General features: G+C 33.4%; 1 protein-coding gene across 1 annotated transcript in view; it reads left to right on the top strand.

Annotated features, from left to right (window-relative positions):
• Window positions 1–19940, top strand: part of TTK (TTK protein kinase) — a 40489-nt gene extending 20549 nt beyond the window's left edge. Inside the window, exons 12-22 of the mRNA XM_076003169.1 lie at window positions 419–555; window positions 1927–2050; window positions 4530–4619; window positions 9570–9727; window positions 9856–10007; window positions 11652–11776; window positions 13789–13869; window positions 16086–16262; window positions 16844–16928; window positions 17590–17687; window positions 19470–19940. Of these exons, the coding sequence (XP_075859284.1) occupies window positions 419–555; window positions 1927–2050; window positions 4530–4619; window positions 9570–9727; window positions 9856–10007; window positions 11652–11776; window positions 13789–13869; window positions 16086–16262; window positions 16844–16928; window positions 17590–17687; window positions 19470–19553 (1311 nt within the window). The 3' untranslated portion in view covers window positions 19554–19940. The remainder of the gene's footprint in view (window positions 1–418; window positions 556–1926; window positions 2051–4529; window positions 4620–9569; window positions 9728–9855; window positions 10008–11651; window positions 11777–13788; window positions 13870–16085; window positions 16263–16843; window positions 16929–17589; window positions 17688–19469) is intronic.
• Window positions 19941–22757: the final 2817 nt, after the last annotated feature.

Here is a 22757-nt window from a genome sequence, read left to right as displayed (position 1 = left end):
TTCGAACTCCTGAGCTCAAAGCATCTGCCCGCCTCAGCCTCCCAGAGAGCTAGGATTACAGGCGTGAGCCACCGCGCCCGGCAGAATACTATTTTAGATTATAAAAGTTTAATACCTGTTAAAAATATCTCTGATTGGGAGTGCGAGGGATGTTAGATTCCCTTTTGTTAATCAATTTTGTGTGCCTTCACTTTACTTGTAACTAATTTGAGCAGAATATACCAGGCTTAAGAGTTGGGAATAAAAGAACTATTCTAAAAAGTTATTGAAAGTCTGAAATACATAAACCAACCTGTTTTAGTATGCTTTTGTATTTCATAGTTTATTATTTTATTTTAAAAGTTATAATGTTTGTAAAACTCTTGAACAGATGACTAATTTAAAAACTCTAAATCATAGTATTTTTTATTTGTTTTAGCAGAAACATGCCGCTTTTGAGCAACCTGTTTTTTCAGTTTCAAAGCAGTCACCACCAATGTCGGCACATAAATGGTTTGATCCAAAATCTATTTGTAAGACACCAAGCAGCAATGATTTGGATGATTACATGAGCTGGTAATTACTTTTGGCACTTAGCTTGGGAGGCAAGGTGGTACAATAGAATTAACATGGACTTCTGGGCCACATAGTTCTGGGGTTGAATCCTGCTCTGTTACTTTAAAGATTTTTCCAAATTCATATTATTTTTTTCAGCATCAGTTTTTTTCATCTATAAAATGGAGAGGGGAAAATGGTTACAATAATATGTATTTTTAAGGATTGCTGTGAATATAGTCTTTGTCATATTGTAATCTATACCTACAACCTATAAATGCTCTAAGGATGCAAAACTTGCATTGCCACTTGGATACCTCTCTAATTGAGAGATATTTTAAAGGTTAGCATTGTTAGAGTGGATAAAGGATAGATAGATTTTTTTTAACTTAGGAGACATTAATTGGAATGTGATAGTTTCTGGAAGAGGTGAGTTGAATAGTTCATACAGCTCTGGGTGTGTTCAAGTCTCTGGGTGTAAGACTTGAATGGATAGAAATGAGGGATGAATAAAGAAATTGAATGGTCTGTGCTGATTAACAGGGAACACAAGGGATATTGCAAAAGCAAATGAATGACATTTCAAAGAGGGAAATAAAGGGATGTGTTATGTGTAACCTTCAATTAGTGGCTATCTTTTTACTATCTTAGGGGATAACTTAAGTCCATGATGCCTTTTGCTTTTCATTGCATAATATAATCTTTGTTTTTAATTAGAGCTAGTCTTAGAGATTTTATAACCCAGCCTCTTACCTATTTAATACAATTTTACTAGATATTGCCTAATTTTATTATATATAGAATATTTTAAAGAATGGTTGCTAACTAAAATAGTGATGTAGGTATTTCTTGTGATATTATTTATTGTTAACAAATATTTGTAGAACTGTTTTGTCCAAGCACTGTTCTAGGTATTAAGGATATTAGTAGCAAACAAGGCCAACAAAGCACAAATGTGTACTGAACAGATTTAAGCTCAAATGCCAAACTCTGATGTAAATGGCTTTCACATAGTTCTAGCAGGCCATTAGAAAACATTATTGTTAAAAAACACTCAAAAAATTTATGGTCAGCCATAAGCTGATCTTTGCCTTGTCTAAATTCTTATAAAATAATCCTAACTCCGTATTTTAAATGCCATCATATTTATTTTACTAACAAGTATTTCTTGTTTGGGTACAAAAAATTACTTTTGGAAAGAATTCCCAAAGTAAAATATCTGGTGGTAGAGTATCTAGAATAAATAAATATTAGCTATATTATGAAAACTAATGTGGGTTCTGTTTGATATAATAGCTTTAAATTTATATCAACCTTCTAAAACACATGAAAACTGCCTTAAAATCTTATTTTTCAAATTTTAATGTTTTAAATAAAAAAAATCTTTCCTAGTTTTAGAACTCCAGTTGTAAAGAATGACTTTCCACCTGCTTGTCAGTTGTCAACACCTTATAGCCAACTTGCCTATATCCAGCCGCAACAGCAAATACCTGTTACTCCACTTCAAAATTTACAGGTTTGATAAGCTTTATATATGATGGTATATATTAAGGTATAATCAGTTTCATAGATTATATTTTTACAGCATCTAGATGTCGGAAAAGGTCTTAAGAACTTGTCCATTCCTATTCCCATTAGGCAGAATTTTTGTGATGTCATTAATTAGTATTGCCTTGTGACTTTGAGAAGTTAATTATTGAAGAAAGTAACGAAGTTGCTTTTATTAAGTAGGCCAAAGGATCCAGTTTGAATAGCTGAATAAAATTTCTTATAATCAGAGTTACTTTTTATTCTATATAACTATTTTAAGTTGTTAGTGAGCAGCTTCATTTTGTTTGTTGATTAATATACAGTTCATTTGGAAAAAGTAATTTTCAAGAATATAAGGATAGAAATATGAGGTACTACTAGAATATATTATAATTATTATAAACAGAAAAATTTTTTGCTAGTGAAGCAATTGCATTGCCATCTGAAAAAAATTAGTCTTCACACTAATAACTAAAATTAGTTTCTAATAACTATCTCGGAGGCAGCTTAATATTGGTAGAAAACATGGACCTTGGAGACAGACTGCCTGGGCATAAATTTTGGCCTCAATACTTATCAGCTCTGTGATCTTTTGAAAGTTACCTAAATTCTCTGTACCTATTTCACAACCTATAAAATTAATAAAGCTACCTACCTCATAGGATGTTTGTGAAGATTAAATTAGAGCATGGTAGTTAGGGAATAATAAATGTATGTTAGCAATTTTTATTTAAATAAAACAGCAAAATGTAATTATAAAAGTCAATTGATTAAAAAAATGAGTTGACAGAAAGTAGAACGGTGGTTATCAGGAGCTGAGGGGAGGAAGAAATGGGGAGGTATTTTTTTAATGGGTACAGAATTTCAGTATGCAATGATTAAAAAGTTCTGGAGATGGATGGATACTGATGATGTTTGCACAACAATGTGAAGGGACTTAATTGCCACTAATTACTACTTAAAAATGGCTAAAATGGTAAATTTTATGTCATATATATTTTGCCACAATTTAAAAGACTAATGGACAAAATAATTAGCTGACAATGGATTATACTAACTATGGAAAGAGGTGATAAAAATGTTTTGAGGATTGAAACAATATATAATAAATTAAAAAGGGAAAAGAGAAAGATGATCAAATTTGCCCGTACATTGATTCAAAACACATTTATTGAGCTATTGCTAGTGTCAGGCCCTGTTTGAGTCGAAATCTAGAAGGCGAGTCAGAAATGACAAGTGAAGGGGAATGGGGGAGCCTTCTAGGAGAGGCCAGTATCAGAGGGAACTGAAAAGAGGCCACAGTGTGGCTAGAACTCAGGAAGGGGAAGGGATGAACTCCAAGGTTCTGCTGGGCTCTTAAATTTTACCCTAAGAGTGATAGGAAACTGTGGACAAAGTTGAAGCAGGGAAGTGAAATTATCTGATTTGCATTTTGAAAACTCTAGCCACAGTAGAAAGGTAGACTAAGGGAGATATAAGGTGTTCTATGTAGGAAACTGAACCTCACATTGGTGTTGAATCAGAAATAAGTTAGAATTATCTTATTCTAAAAACTATCAGGGAAAAAGGACATTAAACTGCTTTCTTCCCTCAGAAATGTTCACAGTGTAAGTACAAAAGAATAGAGAGAGGAGGCACGAAAAGGGGGGTGATGGGGACCTTGATAAAATTACAAAAGGTACATATCTTAAAGCCTAATACTTTCTTATAGGAAACACATTTCATGACTCAACAGTGTCTCCAACCCTAGAAGTTAAAGAAATTAGAATCTTTATCTTTTTATTTAAGATTACATGAAAAATTCCACCGTTTCGAATCTAAAACAGGACTTAATTAAATTGAGTTTTATTCAGACCTTGTTTCAACTTGGTTAATCAGCTAATGAGCTGCTCTTTTTGTTTTAACTTCTTTATCAGCTCAGAATAAGTCTTCTCAGTACTCCATCTGTTCCAAGTGTTATAGGTACATAGAGAGATCCTCTAGCATAAGGGTAGAGATGAAGGGGCAAGTTGTGTAGTACATCAGTTGAAAGTTTACTGGGAAAGATGCTAAAGTTCAGAGGAATTAAATAATTTGTTGAATATCACTCAGCACAAAGGGAAGAATGGCTGAAGCTTGCATTTATCTGATTGCCTTTGGAGCTCTTAGCACCTTACTGCATTGCTTCCTTTATAATATAATACTAAATTAGAAAAAAGAATATAGATATAATTGTATATGTATATATATGTAGGTAAGTAAAGAGGTATAAGAAAAAGATTATAAAGGAAACATGAAAATTGATAAAATGTTTATTTCTTTGATTAAAGTATATAGAGCAAGTTTCCTTTTTCACATATTGTAATGTACGTAACTACTTAAGATTTAAGATAATTTCAAAATTCGAAGCAGTTCACTGTACTAACTGTAAGCTAGTTTCTTAGGCATATTCTTTGAACCTTTCTTTATATATTTTAATTTTTTAGATTTCAGCATCATCAAAAAATGAATGCATTTCAGTTAAAGGAAGAATTTATTCCATATTAAAGCAGATAGGAAGTGGAGGTTCAAGTAAGGTAAGTATGTTAAGTATTTAAGAAATGAATATAAGTATTTTAGACCTTTTTTTGGTCTTTTCACCTATGGGGGCTCTTCACTTCTAGGGGCCTATAATACTGTTGAGCCAAAAAGGCCATCTCCTCCCCTGCCCTTCTCTTCCCATTAGCCTCCACACCCACAGTGACATATCCTCTTTTGACCTACCTTTTTGCCCCAGTCTCCTGCTTTCCGCCAGTGTCCTGTGCTTCTGAATTTCTTCTCTAATAACATTAACTTTGACTTTGGTGGGAAATGACCACTATGTGTTAGCACTGAATAATCTTTCTAAAACTGAGTCAGAACATGATATAAATTGCTACTATGCTTAGAACTATTCTGCAAAGATTTTCACTAATGGATTTCACTAATGGATTTTCACATAAGATTTCACTAATGTTTTGAGTTTTTCATTCCAGAAACAGTTTAATAACCAATAAATTTCTGGAATTAGATTATTTTCTAAATTCATATGGTTCTAATTCTCTGTGGATAGAAGGCATCTTAAGCATTATTCAAACTTGCCATCTTTCTATTCTCTTAAATCTACTTTGGTCATATTTTTGCCTTTATCACTCACCAAAACAATTATAATCAAGGTTGCCAATGATCTCTATATTTTGCCAAATTTAATTCTTAGCTTTGATTTTGGATAACTCAGCAACATTTGGGACAATTGATTATTTTTTCATACTGAATATTTTTGTTGTTTTCTACTTGGTCCCTCTGTTTTCCTCTTCTCAAACTGGCCTTTTCTATTACCTTCCTCACCTCCCTGATTTCAGTGCAGCAATGCCCCAGGGCATAGTCCTTAACCTCTTTAATTCTTTCCCTTAGATTCCCTCACTCTGGTGGTGTTCTTTTCTAGTCCATAGTTTTAAATACCATGTATATGATACAAATTTCCAAACTTATATTTCTAGCTCAGACTTCTCCTTTGAATTTCAGACTTATATATCTAACTTGATTGTTCAGTATCTCTTCATGGTATCTACTATGCAATTAAAATGATATGTCCAAACACAACTCTTCCTCTGTAGTCTTTCCCATTTCAGTAATTGCCAACTTCATTCTTCCAATTGCTTGACCGAAAAATGGACTCTTCTTACTTTCATACATACAATCTAGCCAATCAGCAAATCTTGTTGGTTTCTCCTCAGAGTATCTCCAAAATCTGTTTCTCATCATCTCCAATATTATCACTTTGGTTGAAGCAACTATTGTATTTTTACCTGGATTATTACATTAGCCTCCTAATGAGTCTCACTGACTCAGTCCTTGGCCGCCTGTCTATTATTTTATTTTATATTGACAAATTTTAGTTGTATATTTTTATGGAGTACAAAGCAGTATTAGGATTTTTTAATTCAATGTGGAATGATTAAATTAAGCTTTAATTAACATTTTTCATCTCAAATATTTAACATTGTGACGAGAACATCAGAATTTCTTCTCAGAGTATTAGAATGTGCTGTATTAATTTATTAGCTATATTCAGCATGCTGTCCTATTGATCTCAAAAATCAAACCTATTCCTCTTATCTAACTGAGGTTTTGTACCCTTTGACAATCATCTCCCATTCCTCTCATCCCCCTGCCTCTGGTAACCACCATTCTACTCTCTGCTTCTATGAGTTAAATTGCTTTAGATTACACATAGAAGGGAATACATGCGGTGTCTGCCTGTCTGTGTTTGGCTGATTTCATTTCCTCATTAACACAACAGTTATTACTCCAGATAGCCTCATGTTTTTGCTCAGGTATCTGCTCAGTTAGGCTTCCTTGCCCACACTTTAAAACTACAATCCCCACCTTCCAGACATTAGTGTTCTCTATTCCCCTTTCCTGCTTTATTTTTCTCTGTAGCTTACCTTCTAGCATGTTCTGTACTTTAGTTACTTGGTTTGTTGTTTGTGTCCCCCAGTACTCGAATGTGAGCTCCTTGAAAATAGAGATATTTGTCTAATTTGATTGGAGAAGCTAGCTCCGATGTGTACCTAGAACAGATAGGGACTGAATTCATTTGTTGAATAAACAAACTTCCTCCTTGGCTATTTTGCTATTATAAGTTGTTAAGGATGATGTACACTATTGGGCTCATTTTACATGTTATTGTAATTTTCTAATCCGAATAATAATAACTAGACTTGCTTAAGGCTGTCTTGTTAACTTCTTAAAGATAAAGTATGTACATTACCTTGTGTATGTATCAAGTCTTCAATAAATATTATTTAATAGGCTTTTTTGTTTATATATATTTTTTTCTTCTTTCCCTTGAATCAAAATTTAGGCATGGGAATAAAGGGACAGTATGGCTATTTTTATCAATTTGAATTACCTAATTTAATTGCTTTAATAGAAATTCTTTGGTTAATATTTATTATTTGGCTACATTTTAATTGTGTCAAGGTGTTAACAATTATGAAAGGTATTTATTTAGTCACATGTATCCAGAGAATGTAGAATAGTCTTAATGGTGTTTTAAACATTTTTTTCCTTGGAGTATAATGAAGTTGTAAGCTTAATTAAGTCAAGGTCCAAGTGGTAAAGCTATGACTGGCCCATCTTTTCTTTTTTTTTTTTTTTTTTTTTAATATAGCCTCATTTGGAAATAAGGCCCATCTTTTCTGAATTCACTTAAACTATCATTTAATTTGATGATTATGATGGAGTTGAAAAAATCAACATGCCTCAGAGAAAAAGAGGGTAACATGTTTTGTAAAACTGCTGCCATTTATGTTCTGCCTATTCCAAAGTTGGGGTAGTGACCAACTTTTGCTGTATTAATTAAGAGCATGTAGAGCGGTCATGGGGCTAACAACAATGGTCAAGACACTAGCCTGTCTAGCTCTACTTTCATTAATTTTCCATTGAAACTGACAAATCATAATTCTGACACTGTCTCTATGAAAATGAGGCCTACCTAATCTAGCTCACAGGTTATTGCAAGGGGAGTTTTGCCAGAACAGGGACAGGGGGAGAAAAATATAAACATACATGCAAAAAGTTAAAGTTTTCATTTGCTCAAAATTTTGAAATCTTATTATATAAATAGCTTTAATATACTGCAAGTCTATTTTCTGATATATCTGATAAGTTTAACATGTTTTAAAATGTCTGCTTTATTTTGACATGAATGTCTTTAATGATGATAGCTAACATTTGCTTCTCTCCAACATGCTGCAGAACACTGTAGACATTAATCATCTCAGTCATTCTTCCAACCCTATGCAGTAGGTACTACCAACAGCATTTAATATTTGAAAGATAAAGAAACTTAGCCCAAGGTTAGACTGCTCATAAGGGTAGAGCTGGAAATCAAATCAGATATTTCCTTCTATTAATAGTCTAAAGTTTTATATCTTATATTTTTGGGGTGTTGTTTTCTATAATCCTTAAATTTTATTTTTGTGATACAAAGCCATACCATTGCACAAATATACCACCTCATACATTATTAAACAGAGCATACAAATAAGATATAACTACCAGATTCAAAGTCATGGGTGTCAACATTGCACCACACAACAGTAGCTGCTGTAATTTCACTTAGATTTGTGAGCCTGTTTGCCTTATGCAAAGTGGCTTTATACTATTGATTTTAAATTCTTTTTATCATTTTCATTGTTATTTTCTGCTGCCTCTTGCCCTATCATTGTTATATGCTGCATCCTCCTCTAATTTGCTGTATATCTAGGTAAAACCAGTAATACTTTGTTAAGAGTTTTGTACTTAAAAATTAAAAGTAACTAACGTATACCTGAGGGCCTGATAGACTATACTTATTAGTGTAGTTTTTGCACATCAACATCGTATACACCTGGGCTCTTTTCTTATTACTTGCCAGCATCTACTGAATAGTCAAGGTTAATGAATTTTTACTTAAACATTTCAATGGGAAAAATGAATATCGTTTTTTTTGTGTTTACTAGTATTTTGTATTTGAATTCTGGGATTTTAGAAGCATCACCCCTATTTCCTATTTGCCAAAAATTAGAAATATTAGCAGTATTTTCTACTTTTCAAAATATTCTCTCTCCTGTCAGTATTACTTAGAAATTAACTGTCCATTATAGCCAGAGCAATTGGACCTTAACCTCAGGGATCCTGGTTATAGGAACAACATGCTTACAAGGACATCTTGTTCTTACCAACTTGACTTTGGAAATTGGATCTACTCTACTTTTCACAACTGAATATACTAGTAGCTTACAATTAATATATATATTTTAATATTCTTTATCACATGAATGAAACTTTCAACTCTAGGCATAATGAAAAAAACACCTTCTGTGAAATGAATTGATTGTTATAGCCTATAGTCATCCTTTAAAAAAATTATTTTTGAGACAGGGTCTCACTATTTTACTCAGGCTAGACTTGAACTCCTGGGCTCAAGCAATCTTGCCCCCTCAGCCTCCTTAGTAGCTCAAACTACAAGTGCACACCTAGCTTGTCCTTAACATTTTTTATTGTTTTTTACTCTATGCTATTTCCCTGGTTAAGGCATCCAACAAACTGTTATGGACATGTATGGATTTAAATTACTTTTTTTATATGTTAATATCATAATAGAAACATTTTAGGTTTATACCTTTGAGTTATTGAGTGCTCATTGTATAGGTGGTTTGGAATGGACTACTATCAGGATTATTTTTTTTTCCCTTTATGTTCAGAATAGGCCCAGAAATTTTTAGTTGTTCACATCAGCATTTCCTTCATAATTTTCTCAATCTAAAATTATCTAATAAATGTAGGTGATTCTGGATAGTTAAACATGTAAAGGTTCCTAAAGGGTGGCCTGTCCAGAGAGGGCATGGAAGATCCATGCCCCTTCCTCATTGAAAAGAAAATTGTCTAATAAATTTTGAAGCATTGTGATAGTGTATAAATAGAGCATCCTAAACTTTTCTCTTTGTTCTAATATATAGGTATTTCAAGTGTTGAATGAAAAGAAACAGATTTATGCCATAAAATATGTGAACTTAGAAGAAGCAGATAACCAAACTATTGAAAGTTACCGGAATGAAATAGCTTATTTGAATAAACTACAGCAACACAGTGATAAGATCATCCGACTTTATGATTAGTAAGAATTCTTTTTAAATTTAAAAAGAAAACCTTTTCTACCATAATTTCTTCAGGTAAATACTTAGTAAATCTTAATTAATATAACCTAGTCATTTATTGTTTTATTGCTTTTATTTTTAATTGCAGTGAAATCACAGACCAGTACATCTATATGGTAATGGAGTGTGGAAATATTGATCTCAATAGTTGGCTTAAAAAGAAAAAATCTATTGATCCATGGGAACGCAAGAGTTACTGGAAAAATATGTTGGAAGCAGTTCACACAATCCATCAACATGGTATTTTTAAATCTCTTTATATATGTAAACTTAGAATATTTGTTAATAATGTCATCTAAGAGAAATACATCTATAATTTTAAGGCATTGATTATTGGCGTCTTTAACAAGATGAACTAAATAATTGAAAGTTTATTTAAAGATGAAGGAACAAAATAATTTCTTAAAATACTATTAACCCAGCTGGGTTTGCTGGCTCACACCTATAATCCTAGTACTTTGGAAAGCCAAGGTGGGAGGATTGCTTGAGGTCAGGAGTTTAAGACCAGCCTGAGTAAGAGCCAGACCCTATCTTTACTAAACATAGGAAAAATTATCCAGGCACAGTGACATATGCTGAGGCAGGAGGATCACTTGCACCCAGGAGTTTGAGGTTGCAGTCAGCTATGATGACACCTCTGCACTCTAGCCAGAGTGACAGAGTAAGAGTCTGTCTCTAAATAAATAAATAATCAGTCAATCAAATATACATAAAATACTCTTAAGCCAAAGAATTTAGGGCACAAACTCAAGCCTCATATCCATAATGCAAAATGTATTTTTCTCAGTATTAATGTAGTATGTAATCCTTATCTTCAAGTACTTGAATTGTAGCAGATCTGAGACTTTGGGATTCAGACATTCTAAAAATATGAATTGGTTTTACTTTTTTTACTGTTAAGCCTACCTTCTTGGTTGGGTTTTACTTGTACTTGTCCTTGATTGTTTTGTTTTTTTTTTTGAGACAGAGTCTCACTTTGTTGTCCAGGCTAGAGTGAGTGCCGTGGGGTCAGCCTAGCTCACAGCAACCTCAAACACCTGGGCTTGAGTGATCCTTCTGCCTCAGCCTCCCGAGTAGCTGGGACTACAGGCATGCGCCACCATGCCCGGCTAATTTTTTTTTTAATATATATATCAGTTGGCCAATTAATTTCTTTCTATTTATAGTAGAGACGGGGTCTCGCTCTTGCTCAGGCTGGTTTTGAACTCCTGACCTTGAGCAATCCGCCGCCTCGGCCTCCCAAGAGCTAGGATTACAGGCGTGAGCCACAGCGCCCGGCCTCCTTGATTGTTTTTAAGTCTTTTTTTCTGCCTTATCCTATCCTTTTTTTTGTTTTTTAAATAACCATTAACCTAGATAATTATAATTTATCTTCTTATATCTCTCTGTAAGTTACAAGATAATTCACCTGTGATCAAGATCAGGGCTGTAGGGATGGAGGTCTCAGGAGCATTAGAGACTTACCATCTGGCACTATAATTTATAATGCTCTCTAGTGAGGAGTGAATCATAGTGGTTAAGAGGATAGATTCTGAAGCCACACTGCCTGGCTTCAACTAATGATGCTGTCACTTAGGGCATGTGACCTTGAACATGTTACTTAAATTCTCATTGTCTTAGTTTCCTCACCTTAAAGTGGTAGCATGAGTAGTATTTATATCAGCATTGTTGTGAGGATTAGGTGATTCAATACTGTAGAAGCCATGTAACCTAGAACAGTTCCTGGCACATAATTAGTGCTATATATATTTGTAGAATATACAAAAATTAATATTTCATTGGATTTGCTACTTTAAGGAACCTACTTGACCTGTACATTGAGAAATTTTTTGTCCTTAGAATGTTTTACATGGTCTAATATTATAATGGATTTTTATTTTGAAGGCATTGTTCATAGTGATCTGAAACCTGCCAACTTTCTGATAGTTGATGGAATGCTAAAGCTAATTGATTTTGGGATTGCAAACCAAATGCAACCAGATACAACAAGTATTGTTAAAGATTCTCAGGTAAGACTTTTAAGAAATAGTTGGTTACCTCACAGTATAGTTCAATTTCTTTTCACCTATGTAGTATTATTTTGCTAATGGGTATTATATTTTTACCTCTCATTCTTCAAAGGATTTGAAGTCTTTTAATAAAAATACACACTAAAAGTATAAAAAGTCAAAATCATGATTAATATAATTTAGAATAGAAAGTCAAGATCAGATAGAAATATTAACAGCAATTTCGAATGATTTTCCTATAGTTGAGGTAGAGAAACAGTAATATCTGCCATGGAAATCATTTTAGTCACGATCTAAAATTGACATGAAAATTTGGCTCAGAATTTCTTGATAACAAACAAAAAGGGAATTGAAGTTCTATGTTTTTCATTGTCCATGAGTTAAGATTATTTCTATTCTTCCAGGGAAGAAAAGCTTTCCCTATGAGTTAAATTTGTAAAAAAAAAATTTAAATGGGCTTTCATATTGGAAATGTCATAATAAATATTGTACTCAATGGCATTTTTATAATAGGATATGCAATAGTAAACTTAATGAAGTTGTCCCATAAAAGCTAAAGCAATGGCACCAACTATAACTGAAAGATAATCTTGGAGCCAAGATGATGTGTTCCATGTATACAGATTTCTGATGTGGATCTACCTTAATCTCAGGAGTAAAACTAGACTTTGTTAGGAGGAATAGATGGGCAGCATTCCCTTCAAACAATTCTATTTGACAATCATTTGTCAAAAGTGTAGTTGAACAGTGGCTTGTAAATCAGCTTAAAGTACCTTCTGTGGCAAGACCCTAAAGTATAGATATTCTGCATCTGAAAGCAGAACCGTTTTGTTTATTTGTTTTAGACAGGGTCTCACTTTGTCACCCAGACTGTAGTGCAGTGGTGCGATCACAGTTTATTGCAATCCCCAGCTCCTGGGCTCAAGCAATCCTTCTGGCTCAATCTCCCAAATAGCTAGGACTACAGGTGCATGCTACTATGCCCACCAATTTTTAAAATTTTTTGTGGAACATAGTCTCACTATGTTTCCCAGGCTGATCTAGAACTCCTGGCCTTAAGTGATCCACCCACCTCAGCCTCCCAAGGTGCTGGGATTACAGGTGTGAGCCACTATGCCCAGCAGGAACCATTTATTTTAGAATTAAATGAGTGCGATATAGGCTGGCATTAATCCTACTGTAGAAACTTAAGTGATTTATATGCCCATCCCATTTCAGTTTGGACTTGGGCCCAAGAAGTACTATGAGGCAAATAGATTTTTATATTAATATAATGTTGGTTGGCTGATTGGTTTATTTTTTTAAAAGGTTGAGTCTATCCAGCACAAAAGTGAATGATAATAAGGTCCTTCCATTAATAGAATTTTAGCCTGGACAGTTTTTAAGGCAGAAATTACTAGTTGTTCACTAATCATAGAAAAAGCACAGCATTCTGAAAGGAGTCAATTTTTCTGATTATGAACCCAGTTCATTATGCTGGACTTATGATGAAATTTAATATATATCTTAACATTGTTGGCAGTTATTTGAATTTTTTTTTTTTTTTTTTTTTTTTTGAGACAGAGTCTCGCTTTGTTGCCCAGGCTAGAGTGAGTGCCGTGGCGTCAGCCTAGCTCACAGCAACCTCAAACTCCTAGGCTCGAGCGATCCTTCTGCCTCAGCCTCCCAAGTAGCTGGGACTACAGGCATGCGCCACCATGCCCGGCTAATTTTTTTATATATATATATATCAGTTGGCCAATTAATTTCTTTTGTATTTATAGTAGAGACGGGGTCTCACTCTTGCTCAGGCTGGTTTTGAACTCCTGACCTCGAGCAATCCGCCCGCCTCAGCCTCCCAAGAGCTAGGATTACAGGCGTGAGCCACCGCGCCCGGCTGTTATTTGAATTTTTTAAGCATATCACTGCAACCTGTAAAAATCTTTCCAACAGTCTAGCATTCATGTTTTAAAAAATTTAAAACAGAATGAAATATTTTCTTTGATTTGTGTTTTCTCTGACTTGTCAAATAGGTTGGTACAGTTAATTATATGCCACCAGAAGCAATCAAGGATATGTCTTCCTCAAGAGAGAACGGGAAATCCAAGTCAAAGGTACTATAAAGATTGTTTATATTCCATTTATCTGGCATCCATAGGGAATACACTGTTTTCTGAATAAACGTATTAGATAATTGAAGGTTATTTCTTTAAGTTCTAAAACTTTTTAGGCCATTACAAAGACAATGCTATCTTTTTTTGTTTCCTCTCTGATTCTTACATGTATTTTCCACCATTTATTCATTTGTGAATTCTACATTTACAAGTATGTAATTTTTTCTGGCCTGCCACTGGCTACTTTTCCACTTACTTTATTTCACTGCCTCATTGAACTTTGTGTCAGCCTAATTGGTACTGCTTATCAGGGGCCCATTCTGCCTGCTATGATGCCTTGGGTTCCTTTATCCTTTATCCATATCAGGGTAACCAAGTGGATGCAAGCATACATTGTTGTCCCAGACACCTATATTCAAGTCATACATAGATCTGCCTCTTCATTAATTGTCTTTGCCAAGTGATTTAAGTTGCCTATTTTCCTTATCTATAAATTGGGCTTATAAACAGTACCTATATTAAAAGACATTGAAAATTAAATTAGAATATAATAACACTAAGTACATTGTTCAGCTCAAAATCATTTCTTGCTAAATGTGATTTTATTTACTAAATTATATTTTCCTTCCTAGAAAATTGTGGCTTTTAAATATTTTTATCAAATAACTGGCATAAAATTTTGCCAAATATTCTCTTATAAAATTCTTTTTATATCTGTTTAGTCTCTACTTTTCTCCTAACTTAGATTGTCTTTTTTTCTTTTTTTTGATTAATTTGGCATGACTTTATTGCTCTTAATAAACCAATAAGAAAGAACCAAAAGAAAAGAACCAAGTCAATTTCATTTATCAATTCTATTTTCATTTGTTTTATAACTTCTGCTTTTCTCTTTATTAATTTCTTGTTTGTATTCTCTTTAGGTTTATTTTTTTCCTAGCATCTTGATTTAAATAACCAATTTAATTTTTAGTGGTATTAGTGTTTCCTTTTTTCTTTCTTTGTATTTGGTTTTATATGCCCATTTCTCCCTGCTCACACCCCCCACAGTTTTCTGTGTCAGGTTTATCCTTTGTGGAGTGCATATGGTTATGTTTTGTTTATAACCATTCTCATTTATTATGTCCACTGCTATGTTTAGTCTTATTCATATTCTTTTCAAAGTCTAAAGGATAATTTTATTATCATATTGCTTGGGTTATTTCTAATGAGATTTTCATGCAGTGAACATTTAATAAATATTTATTGAATACTTATTATAACCAGAAACTATCCTCTATGATTAACCGTATTCATGCTTATATCCTTTATTGCTTATGACAATGTACTTATTTCTATTTTAGAGAGGAGGAAACAAGACACAAAGAATTACCAGCTAGTGATTAGACCAGGATACAAGCCCAGCCCAGCCTGATTCTATAGTTTATGCTCTTTTGTTTAGAGTTATATAATTTAAATAAGCTTTTAAAAATGTATACATAGGCTGGGCGCGGTGGCTCACACCTCTAATCCTAGCACTCTGGGAATCTGAGGCGGGAGGATCGCTCAAGGTCAGGAGTTTGAAACCAGCCTGAGCAAGAGTGACACCCCGTCTCTACTAAAAATAGAAAGAAATTAGCTGGACAATTAAAAATATATAGAAAAATTAGCCAGGCATGATGGCACCTGCCTGTAGTCCCAGCTACTCAGGAGGCTGAGGCAGGAGGATCCCTTGAGCCCAGGAGTTTGAGGTTGCTGTGAGCTAGGGCTGATGCCATGGCACTCTAGCCCTGGCAACAGAGTGAGACTCTGTCTCAAAAAAAAATGTATGCATAGTTTGAATTTATATAAAAATGTATTATCCAATAATTCAGGGGAAAATAAGTAGATTTAAATTTTGTAGTTATGTTTTTTAGTTTTGTATTTTTATAAGCTGTCAAGAATAAAATTTATCTTAGTAGAAATATTTTAATTGAGTTTGTGGAAAGATATAAAGCTCATCTTTTTTGTTGAAATAATCAAATGTAATGAAAACTAAAAACATGTTTTGTCATGTATACATAATCTAGTACTCACACATTTATTGAGACTTAATTATGATTTTAAATATTAAGCTATGTATTTAAATATTAAACTGTATATGTATATATACTCATATATTTTAAAATAGATAATGTTTTATTTTTATATTTTCTATTAAAATAATAGCAATTTGGTTTTTTGTTTTTGTTTTTTCTTAGATAAGCCCCAAAAGTGATGTTTGGTCGTTAGGATGCATTTTATACTATATGACTTATGGGAAAACACCATTTCAGCATATAATTAATCAGATTTCTAAATTGCATGCCATAATTGACCCTAATCATGAAATTGAATTTCCTGATATTCCAGAGAAAGATCTTCAAGACGTGTTAAAGGTAATATTAATGTATGGATATAGAAGGGACAGTATTTCATATAACTATTTACTTTAAAGAAATAACTATTTACTTTAAAGAAATAGCTGAAGTAACTAGAATTATGTAACTGGCTTAAATACAACTTCTATCAAAAGGAATTGCTGACTGAATTAGCTTTTAAAGGCATGTTTCGTTTATTTTGAAGATAAACTAAACTAAGGTAAAACTAACTAAATTTTAAAACTTATAAATATACCCGGATATGGTGGCATCCACCTATAGTCCCAGCTACTCAGGAGGCTACAGCAGGAGGATCACTTGATAAAGCCCAAGAGTTCAAACTGCAGTGAACTACAATTGCGCCACTGCATTCTTCCCTGGGTGACAGGGTAAGACCCTGTCTCTAGATAGATAGCTAGGTAGGTAGATAGATACTTGGGAATTTTGGAAAAGTGACTTAGGTGAAATAATCTTGTCATTATTTAAGTGGCATATCTAGAAAGCAACTTTTGTAATATGATGCAATCTGGAAAAATGCTTTATCAATATCATATATAAAAACCTGCTTTGTTTTTTTAAAAAATTCTTTATTTTTATAGTGTTGCTTAATAAGGGACCCGAAACAGAGGATATCCATTCCAGAGCTCTTGGTACATCCATATGTTCAAATTCAAACTCATCCAGGTACTACTGCTTTAAAAATTTGTTTGCTAGATTACTAATATAAACAGCCTATTAACTATTACAAAAAGCAGAAGCTGAATGGCTACTTTTTTCCAGCCTTTTTCCTTCCTTAACCACTTTGGTACGAGCCAACAGCCGTGATATGAAGGCACCCAGCTGAGAGTCGACTTTAGCTTAATAACAAAACTTGATTTTTCTAATTTTTCATTTATCAAAATAAAATTGCGAACATTTAAAAATAACATAATAAAAACATATATGTGTATGTTACCTATTCTGATTTACATTATAAGTAAAGCTGCCTGTAAAGTCAAACAAGCTTTCAGTGCTTTAAAGCTTTCCTCATCACACAAGAGCAAAATGGATTAGTCTTCAATGCACCCCACAAACTATCATGCGAACTATGAGTGCCAGCTGTGGGCAAGGTTTCGCGGCGGGTGAGCACTGTACGGCAGTGGTTAAGGAAGTTTCTATTTTGCTAAATAGCAAAGTAAATAAAATCACTCTTCTTTACTTGCTGTATTCATTTATACTTTTTTTAGCTAAGGGATTATGATTAGTGATAAATTACAAGAATGCCTGTTATTGTGCTATTAAACAAAATGTATATTTATAGTGGACTTTCTTATTGGTACCAGTATGTTATTGATTTATTTTATAGGTAACCAAATGGCTAAGGGAACCACTGAAGAAATGAAATATGTTCTGGGTCAACTTGTTGGTCTGAATTCTCCTAACTCCATTTTGAAAGCTGCTAAAGTAAGTAATTCTCTGTCTACTTTAATTTTAGCTGTTTTATATAGTGAGTTAGACACTTATAGAAATGGGTAATCCAAAGATAAGTTGGTCCAATCATCAGATCAATTATGAAGTTTGTTTTTACATTTAGATACTTCATGTGCGCTTTTTGACAAACAGGTTTATTTGATTTATATTGTTAATACAGCACAGTTCAAAGCAGATTGTCATATAAGGTGCATTTAGATTTCAACTGGAATAAATGTAATAGAATCTTTTAACTCAGCACCATTATTAACTTTTGAATGTATTCCTCTAGCCAGTTTTTTTCTTATGCCTTTTTAGACACATCACATGTAATGGCTTTTGTGAAGCTGAACATAGCAGTCAATAATAGTTCTCAAAGTACATGTCTCAAGCTTTTTAGCTTCCCATTACCTATTTATATCTATTGTGATTTTGGATTTCACTGTCATCAAACACCTACTCACTTCTAGTACCCTGTGAATGCCTATTGACCAAACTGGTTTAGCTACCAGGCAGTTACTAATTATATATTTCAATTATAACATTATTCTAAAATCAGGGGAGCTTAAACTAATGTTGCTCTTAGCTCTCTGGGTAGGTGTAAAATCAGTCTACATTACCAATAACTTGGACACATTTCCAAAGGAATTTACTGTACATTCACTATTATTATATTTACATTCATATTATATAAGGTACATTTTTTTCTTAAATTTTTTCAAGTGCTGATAGCTAAATTAATGGCTTTAGGAACTAAAAGTGGACAAAGTGTGTTTTGTAATTGCTCTATATTTCATATCTCCATGTTTTAAATTTATACCAATATATTTTTCAAAGCCTTTTGTCAATAAAATTGAGGTGAATTAGTTACCTTTATCACTGAAGTTGATAAAGGTAAAGTTGAAAATCCTTGAGGTCAAAAGATGTCTGTCATCTTAGATGTTAGCTAAGCCTTAAATCTTTTTTTAAATACATAGATTTTTAATATACCTAATTATACTCATTTTTATAACAATTTTTGTGTCTTCTGTTTATTTAAATATCATCTGAGAATACATATTGTTTACTAATGTGTATATTTTACATATAGGAATTTATCTAAGACTGGCTTTATTTAAGAAAAAGTAAGGGAAGGCCGGGCGTGGTGGCTCACGCCTGTAATCCTAGCACTTTGGGAGGCCGAGGCGGGCGGATTGCTCAAGGTCAGGAGTTCGAAACCAGCCTGAGCGAGACCTCGTCTCTACCAAAAATAGAAATAAATTAATTGACCAACTAAAAATATATATACAAAAAATTAGCCGGGCATGGTGGCGCATGCCTGTAGTCCCAGCTACTCGGGAGGCTGAGGCAGTAGGATCGCTGAGTCCCAGAGATTGAGGTTGCTGTGAGCCAGGCTGATGCCACGGCACTCACTCTAGCCTGGGCAACAAAGTGAGACTCTGTCTCAAAAAAAAAAAAAAAAAAAAGTAAGGGAGATCAAGAAGGTCTTGAAGATGCATATGTATATTTATTAATAGCTATGTTATATTTCTTTTATAGAAAGATTGAGCTACATCTCATGATAGGTAATTCTTAAAGCCAAGCTTGGTGTTTAAAATTCTTATCTCCAATAGTTTATAAAATAATTTCTTAATTATAAGAAATTTCTTGTAATTTTCTCAATTATAAGAGCAAGAGAGATAAACTTATTTTTAGAATATGTTTAGATACCTTTATTAATCTGATAATATGCTGAACTAAAAATATTACAAAACAGATTTTTGTTTTTAATTTCAGACTTTATATGAGCACTATAGTGGTGGTGAAAGTCATGATTCTTCATCATCCAAGACTTTTGAAAAAAAATGGGAAAAAAAATAATTTGTGGCTACTCTTTAACTGTCAAATGATACCTGTAAAATATATTGAACTGTAAATGCTCTTGATTCCCTGTGGAAATCTGCTGTTGAAGACAACTTCATTCTGAAATATTATCAGCAAAAATATTCAGTAGATTATCCTCAAAAGAAAACTTTAAAAATAACAACCACTAATGACACTGTACATATTAAATTATAGAATTGGTTTTTCTGTTTTATGTTTTCCTATAGATTTAATCTATTTGATATCATTTCACACTTGGAATAATAGGTGGACAACTGACATATATTCTGAAGAACTTTGTAAATAAAGCTTTGTAGCATAAAATGACACTAAAATTTCAAAGTTGTAAAGTTATTTTATTCAAGCAAATGTATTATTGGCATGGCAGGAAAATTCTTAATAAATATTGGATAAAGGGAAGACTTGGGAGTGGACTATAGTTAATGAACTTTGAAAAAAAAAACCAAAAAGTTTGAACTCTAAAATAGATTTTCTAATTATTTATGGCATTAATATAGTCTATAGTTTTAGGGCTATACTTGGCTCTTTCAATTCTCCCTTTGTTCTTCATAGCATCTAATGTTTTTGGTATTTAGAGTATCATGTTGGATTCTGTGGTGAAAATTATATATAGCATGTCCTCACTGTCTGACCTGTGTGGCAACTGGTAATTATAAATTTGGCCCTGGAGTTACTGAGTCTAATAGCTTAGTTAAAAGTATCATCACATATGATTCTTTTCCCAAGTTTTTAAAAAAGATTTTAGTAGACTTTATTTTTTAAAGTAGTTTTAGGCTCACTGAAAAATTGAGCAGAAAATATAGAGAGTTCCCATATATCACCTACCCCCACACGCATACAACTTCCCTATCAGGGTACCCAACCTCAACTTCCCACAATGGTACATTTGTTACAGTCCATGAGCCTACATTAACACATCGTTATCACTCAAAGTCCACAGTTTACATTAGGGTTCACTTCTGGTGTACATCTATAACATGTATCTACCATTATAATATCACACAGAATAGTTTCACTGTCTTGAAAATCCTGTGTTTTGCTTATTCATCCCTCCCTCTCTTCTAATGCCTGGTAACCATTGATATTTTGTCTCCATAGTTTTGCGTTTTCCAGAATGTTATACAGGTGGAATCATACAATATGTAGCCTTTTCAGATTGGCTTCTTTCACAGTAATATGCATTTGAGATTCCTCCATTTCTTTTTATGGCTTGATAGCTCATTTCTTTTTAGCATTGATTAATATTTCATTGTCTAGATATACCGTAGTTTATCCATTTACCTACTGAAAGATAACTTCGTTGCTACCAAGTTTTGGCAGTTATGAATAAATAAAGAAAGGGTCTTACCCTGTGACCCAAGCTGCTATAAATATCTGTACACAGGTTTTTGTGTGGATGTAAGTTTTCAACTCTTTTAGGTAACTACCAAGGAGTGTGAGTTTTTAGTTTTGTAAGACACTGCCAAACTGTCTTCCATAGTGGCTGTACCCTTTTGCATTTCACCAGCAATGAAAGAGAGTTACTTTTGCTCTACATCCTCACTAGCATTTGATGTCTGTGTTTCGGATTTTGTCCGTTCTAATAAGTGGGTAGTGGTATCTCTTTTTAATTTGCATTTCCCTAATGACATATGATACTGAGCATCTTTTCATTTTCTATATGCTCATTTGCCATCTGTATATGTTCTTTGGTCAGCTGTCTGTTCAGGTCTTTTGCCAACTTTTTAATCAAATGGTTCTTTTTCTCATTGTTACGATTTAAAAGTTCTGCGTATTTTGAATAGCAGTCCTTTATCAGATGTGTCTTTTGCACATATTTTCTTTCAGTCTATGGCTTGCCTTCTCATTCTTTTGATTCCCCAATTTTTTACTGTGGTTATTAGTTTTCAGGGTCATTAGTTTAAAGTTAATGGAATAGATAACTAATAAGTTTAAACTATAATTCTGCAAATCTGCTCATGGAGAAGACATAAAAATCCAACCTGGAAGTCAGACAGTTTATCCACATGTGCCCTTTGATAATACTGCATATTTTTTTCTCTTTAAAATGATCTTTTTTGTTTTTTATTTTTTAATGTTCTTTCATCTTGCAAAAATCATCTTGAAATTTGTATATATAACATTTTTTTTTAATGCTTGTCATATTAAGAGTCAGAAATTTTAATGTTGGAAAAAGTGTTGTCAACTTGCAATAGTACCTGTGGACCTAGAATAAATAATTCAGTCTATAAATCTCACTATCGAAAGGCACCTATTTCCTTTGAAATTCAGCAAGTGAGGACTTTTATCTGGATTCACATATGCCCCAAGCATGTTTTCCATTGTAACTAGATTGAATCGGCTATATCCTAGCATTGTATAAGTTATAAAAGCCAGCTGAGGTATCCAAGTTAAGTGTGTCATCAATACTCTACTAATCTGATAGTCTTTTATAGTAAATAATCTCATATACACACTGATTTTAAGGAGTTAGTGTGTCCTAGTATTTGATAAGAAAAAAATTTTTTTTTTTTTTTGATACAGAGTCTCACTTTGTTGCCCAGGCTAGAGTGAGTGCCGTGGCATCAGCCTGGCTCACAGCAACCTCAAAATCCTGGGCTCAAGCGATCCTTCTGCCTCAGCCTCCCAAGTAGCTGGGACTACAGGCATGCGCCACCATGCCCGGCTAATTTTTTCTATATATATTAGTTGGCCAATTAATTTCTTTCTATTTATAGTAGAGACGGAGTCTCACTCTTGCTCAGGCTGGTTTCAAACTCCTGAGCTCAAAGGATCCGCCCGCCTCAGCCTCCCAGAGAGCTAGGATTACAGGCGTGAGCCACCGCGCCCGACCGATAAGAAAAAATTTTATTGGCAATTTTGTGTTCCCCTTTATTGTGCCTAGACTAAATAAAGGAATATATGAGGGTTTTTGGGGTGTTTAATTTTTTTTTCCCTCTGAACCTGCTTAGAGTTTAATTAAATGCATTTTTATTTAGTAGTTATACAATGTCGCCAAAGGGAAGGAGCCCCGGAAAGGACTCAGCTCTAAGCATTCTGTGGAAAGCTTTGTGGGCCTGAGCAAGTTACTGAATATCTTTGAACCTTGGTCTCCTTTATTAGTAAAATTAGAAGGATGAACTAAATGATCTCCTAGGTCTCCTCTCAGTCTTAAGTCTATAAAATCCTATATAAAATGTA

The sequence above is a fragment of the Microcebus murinus genome, chromosome 5, assembly GCF_040939455.1.
Source record: "Microcebus murinus isolate Inina chromosome 5, M.murinus_Inina_mat1.0, whole genome shotgun sequence".
NCBI lineage: Eukaryota > Metazoa > Chordata > Mammalia > Primates > Cheirogaleidae > Microcebus > Microcebus murinus.
This window is presented reverse-complemented; position numbering and strand designations above follow the sequence as displayed.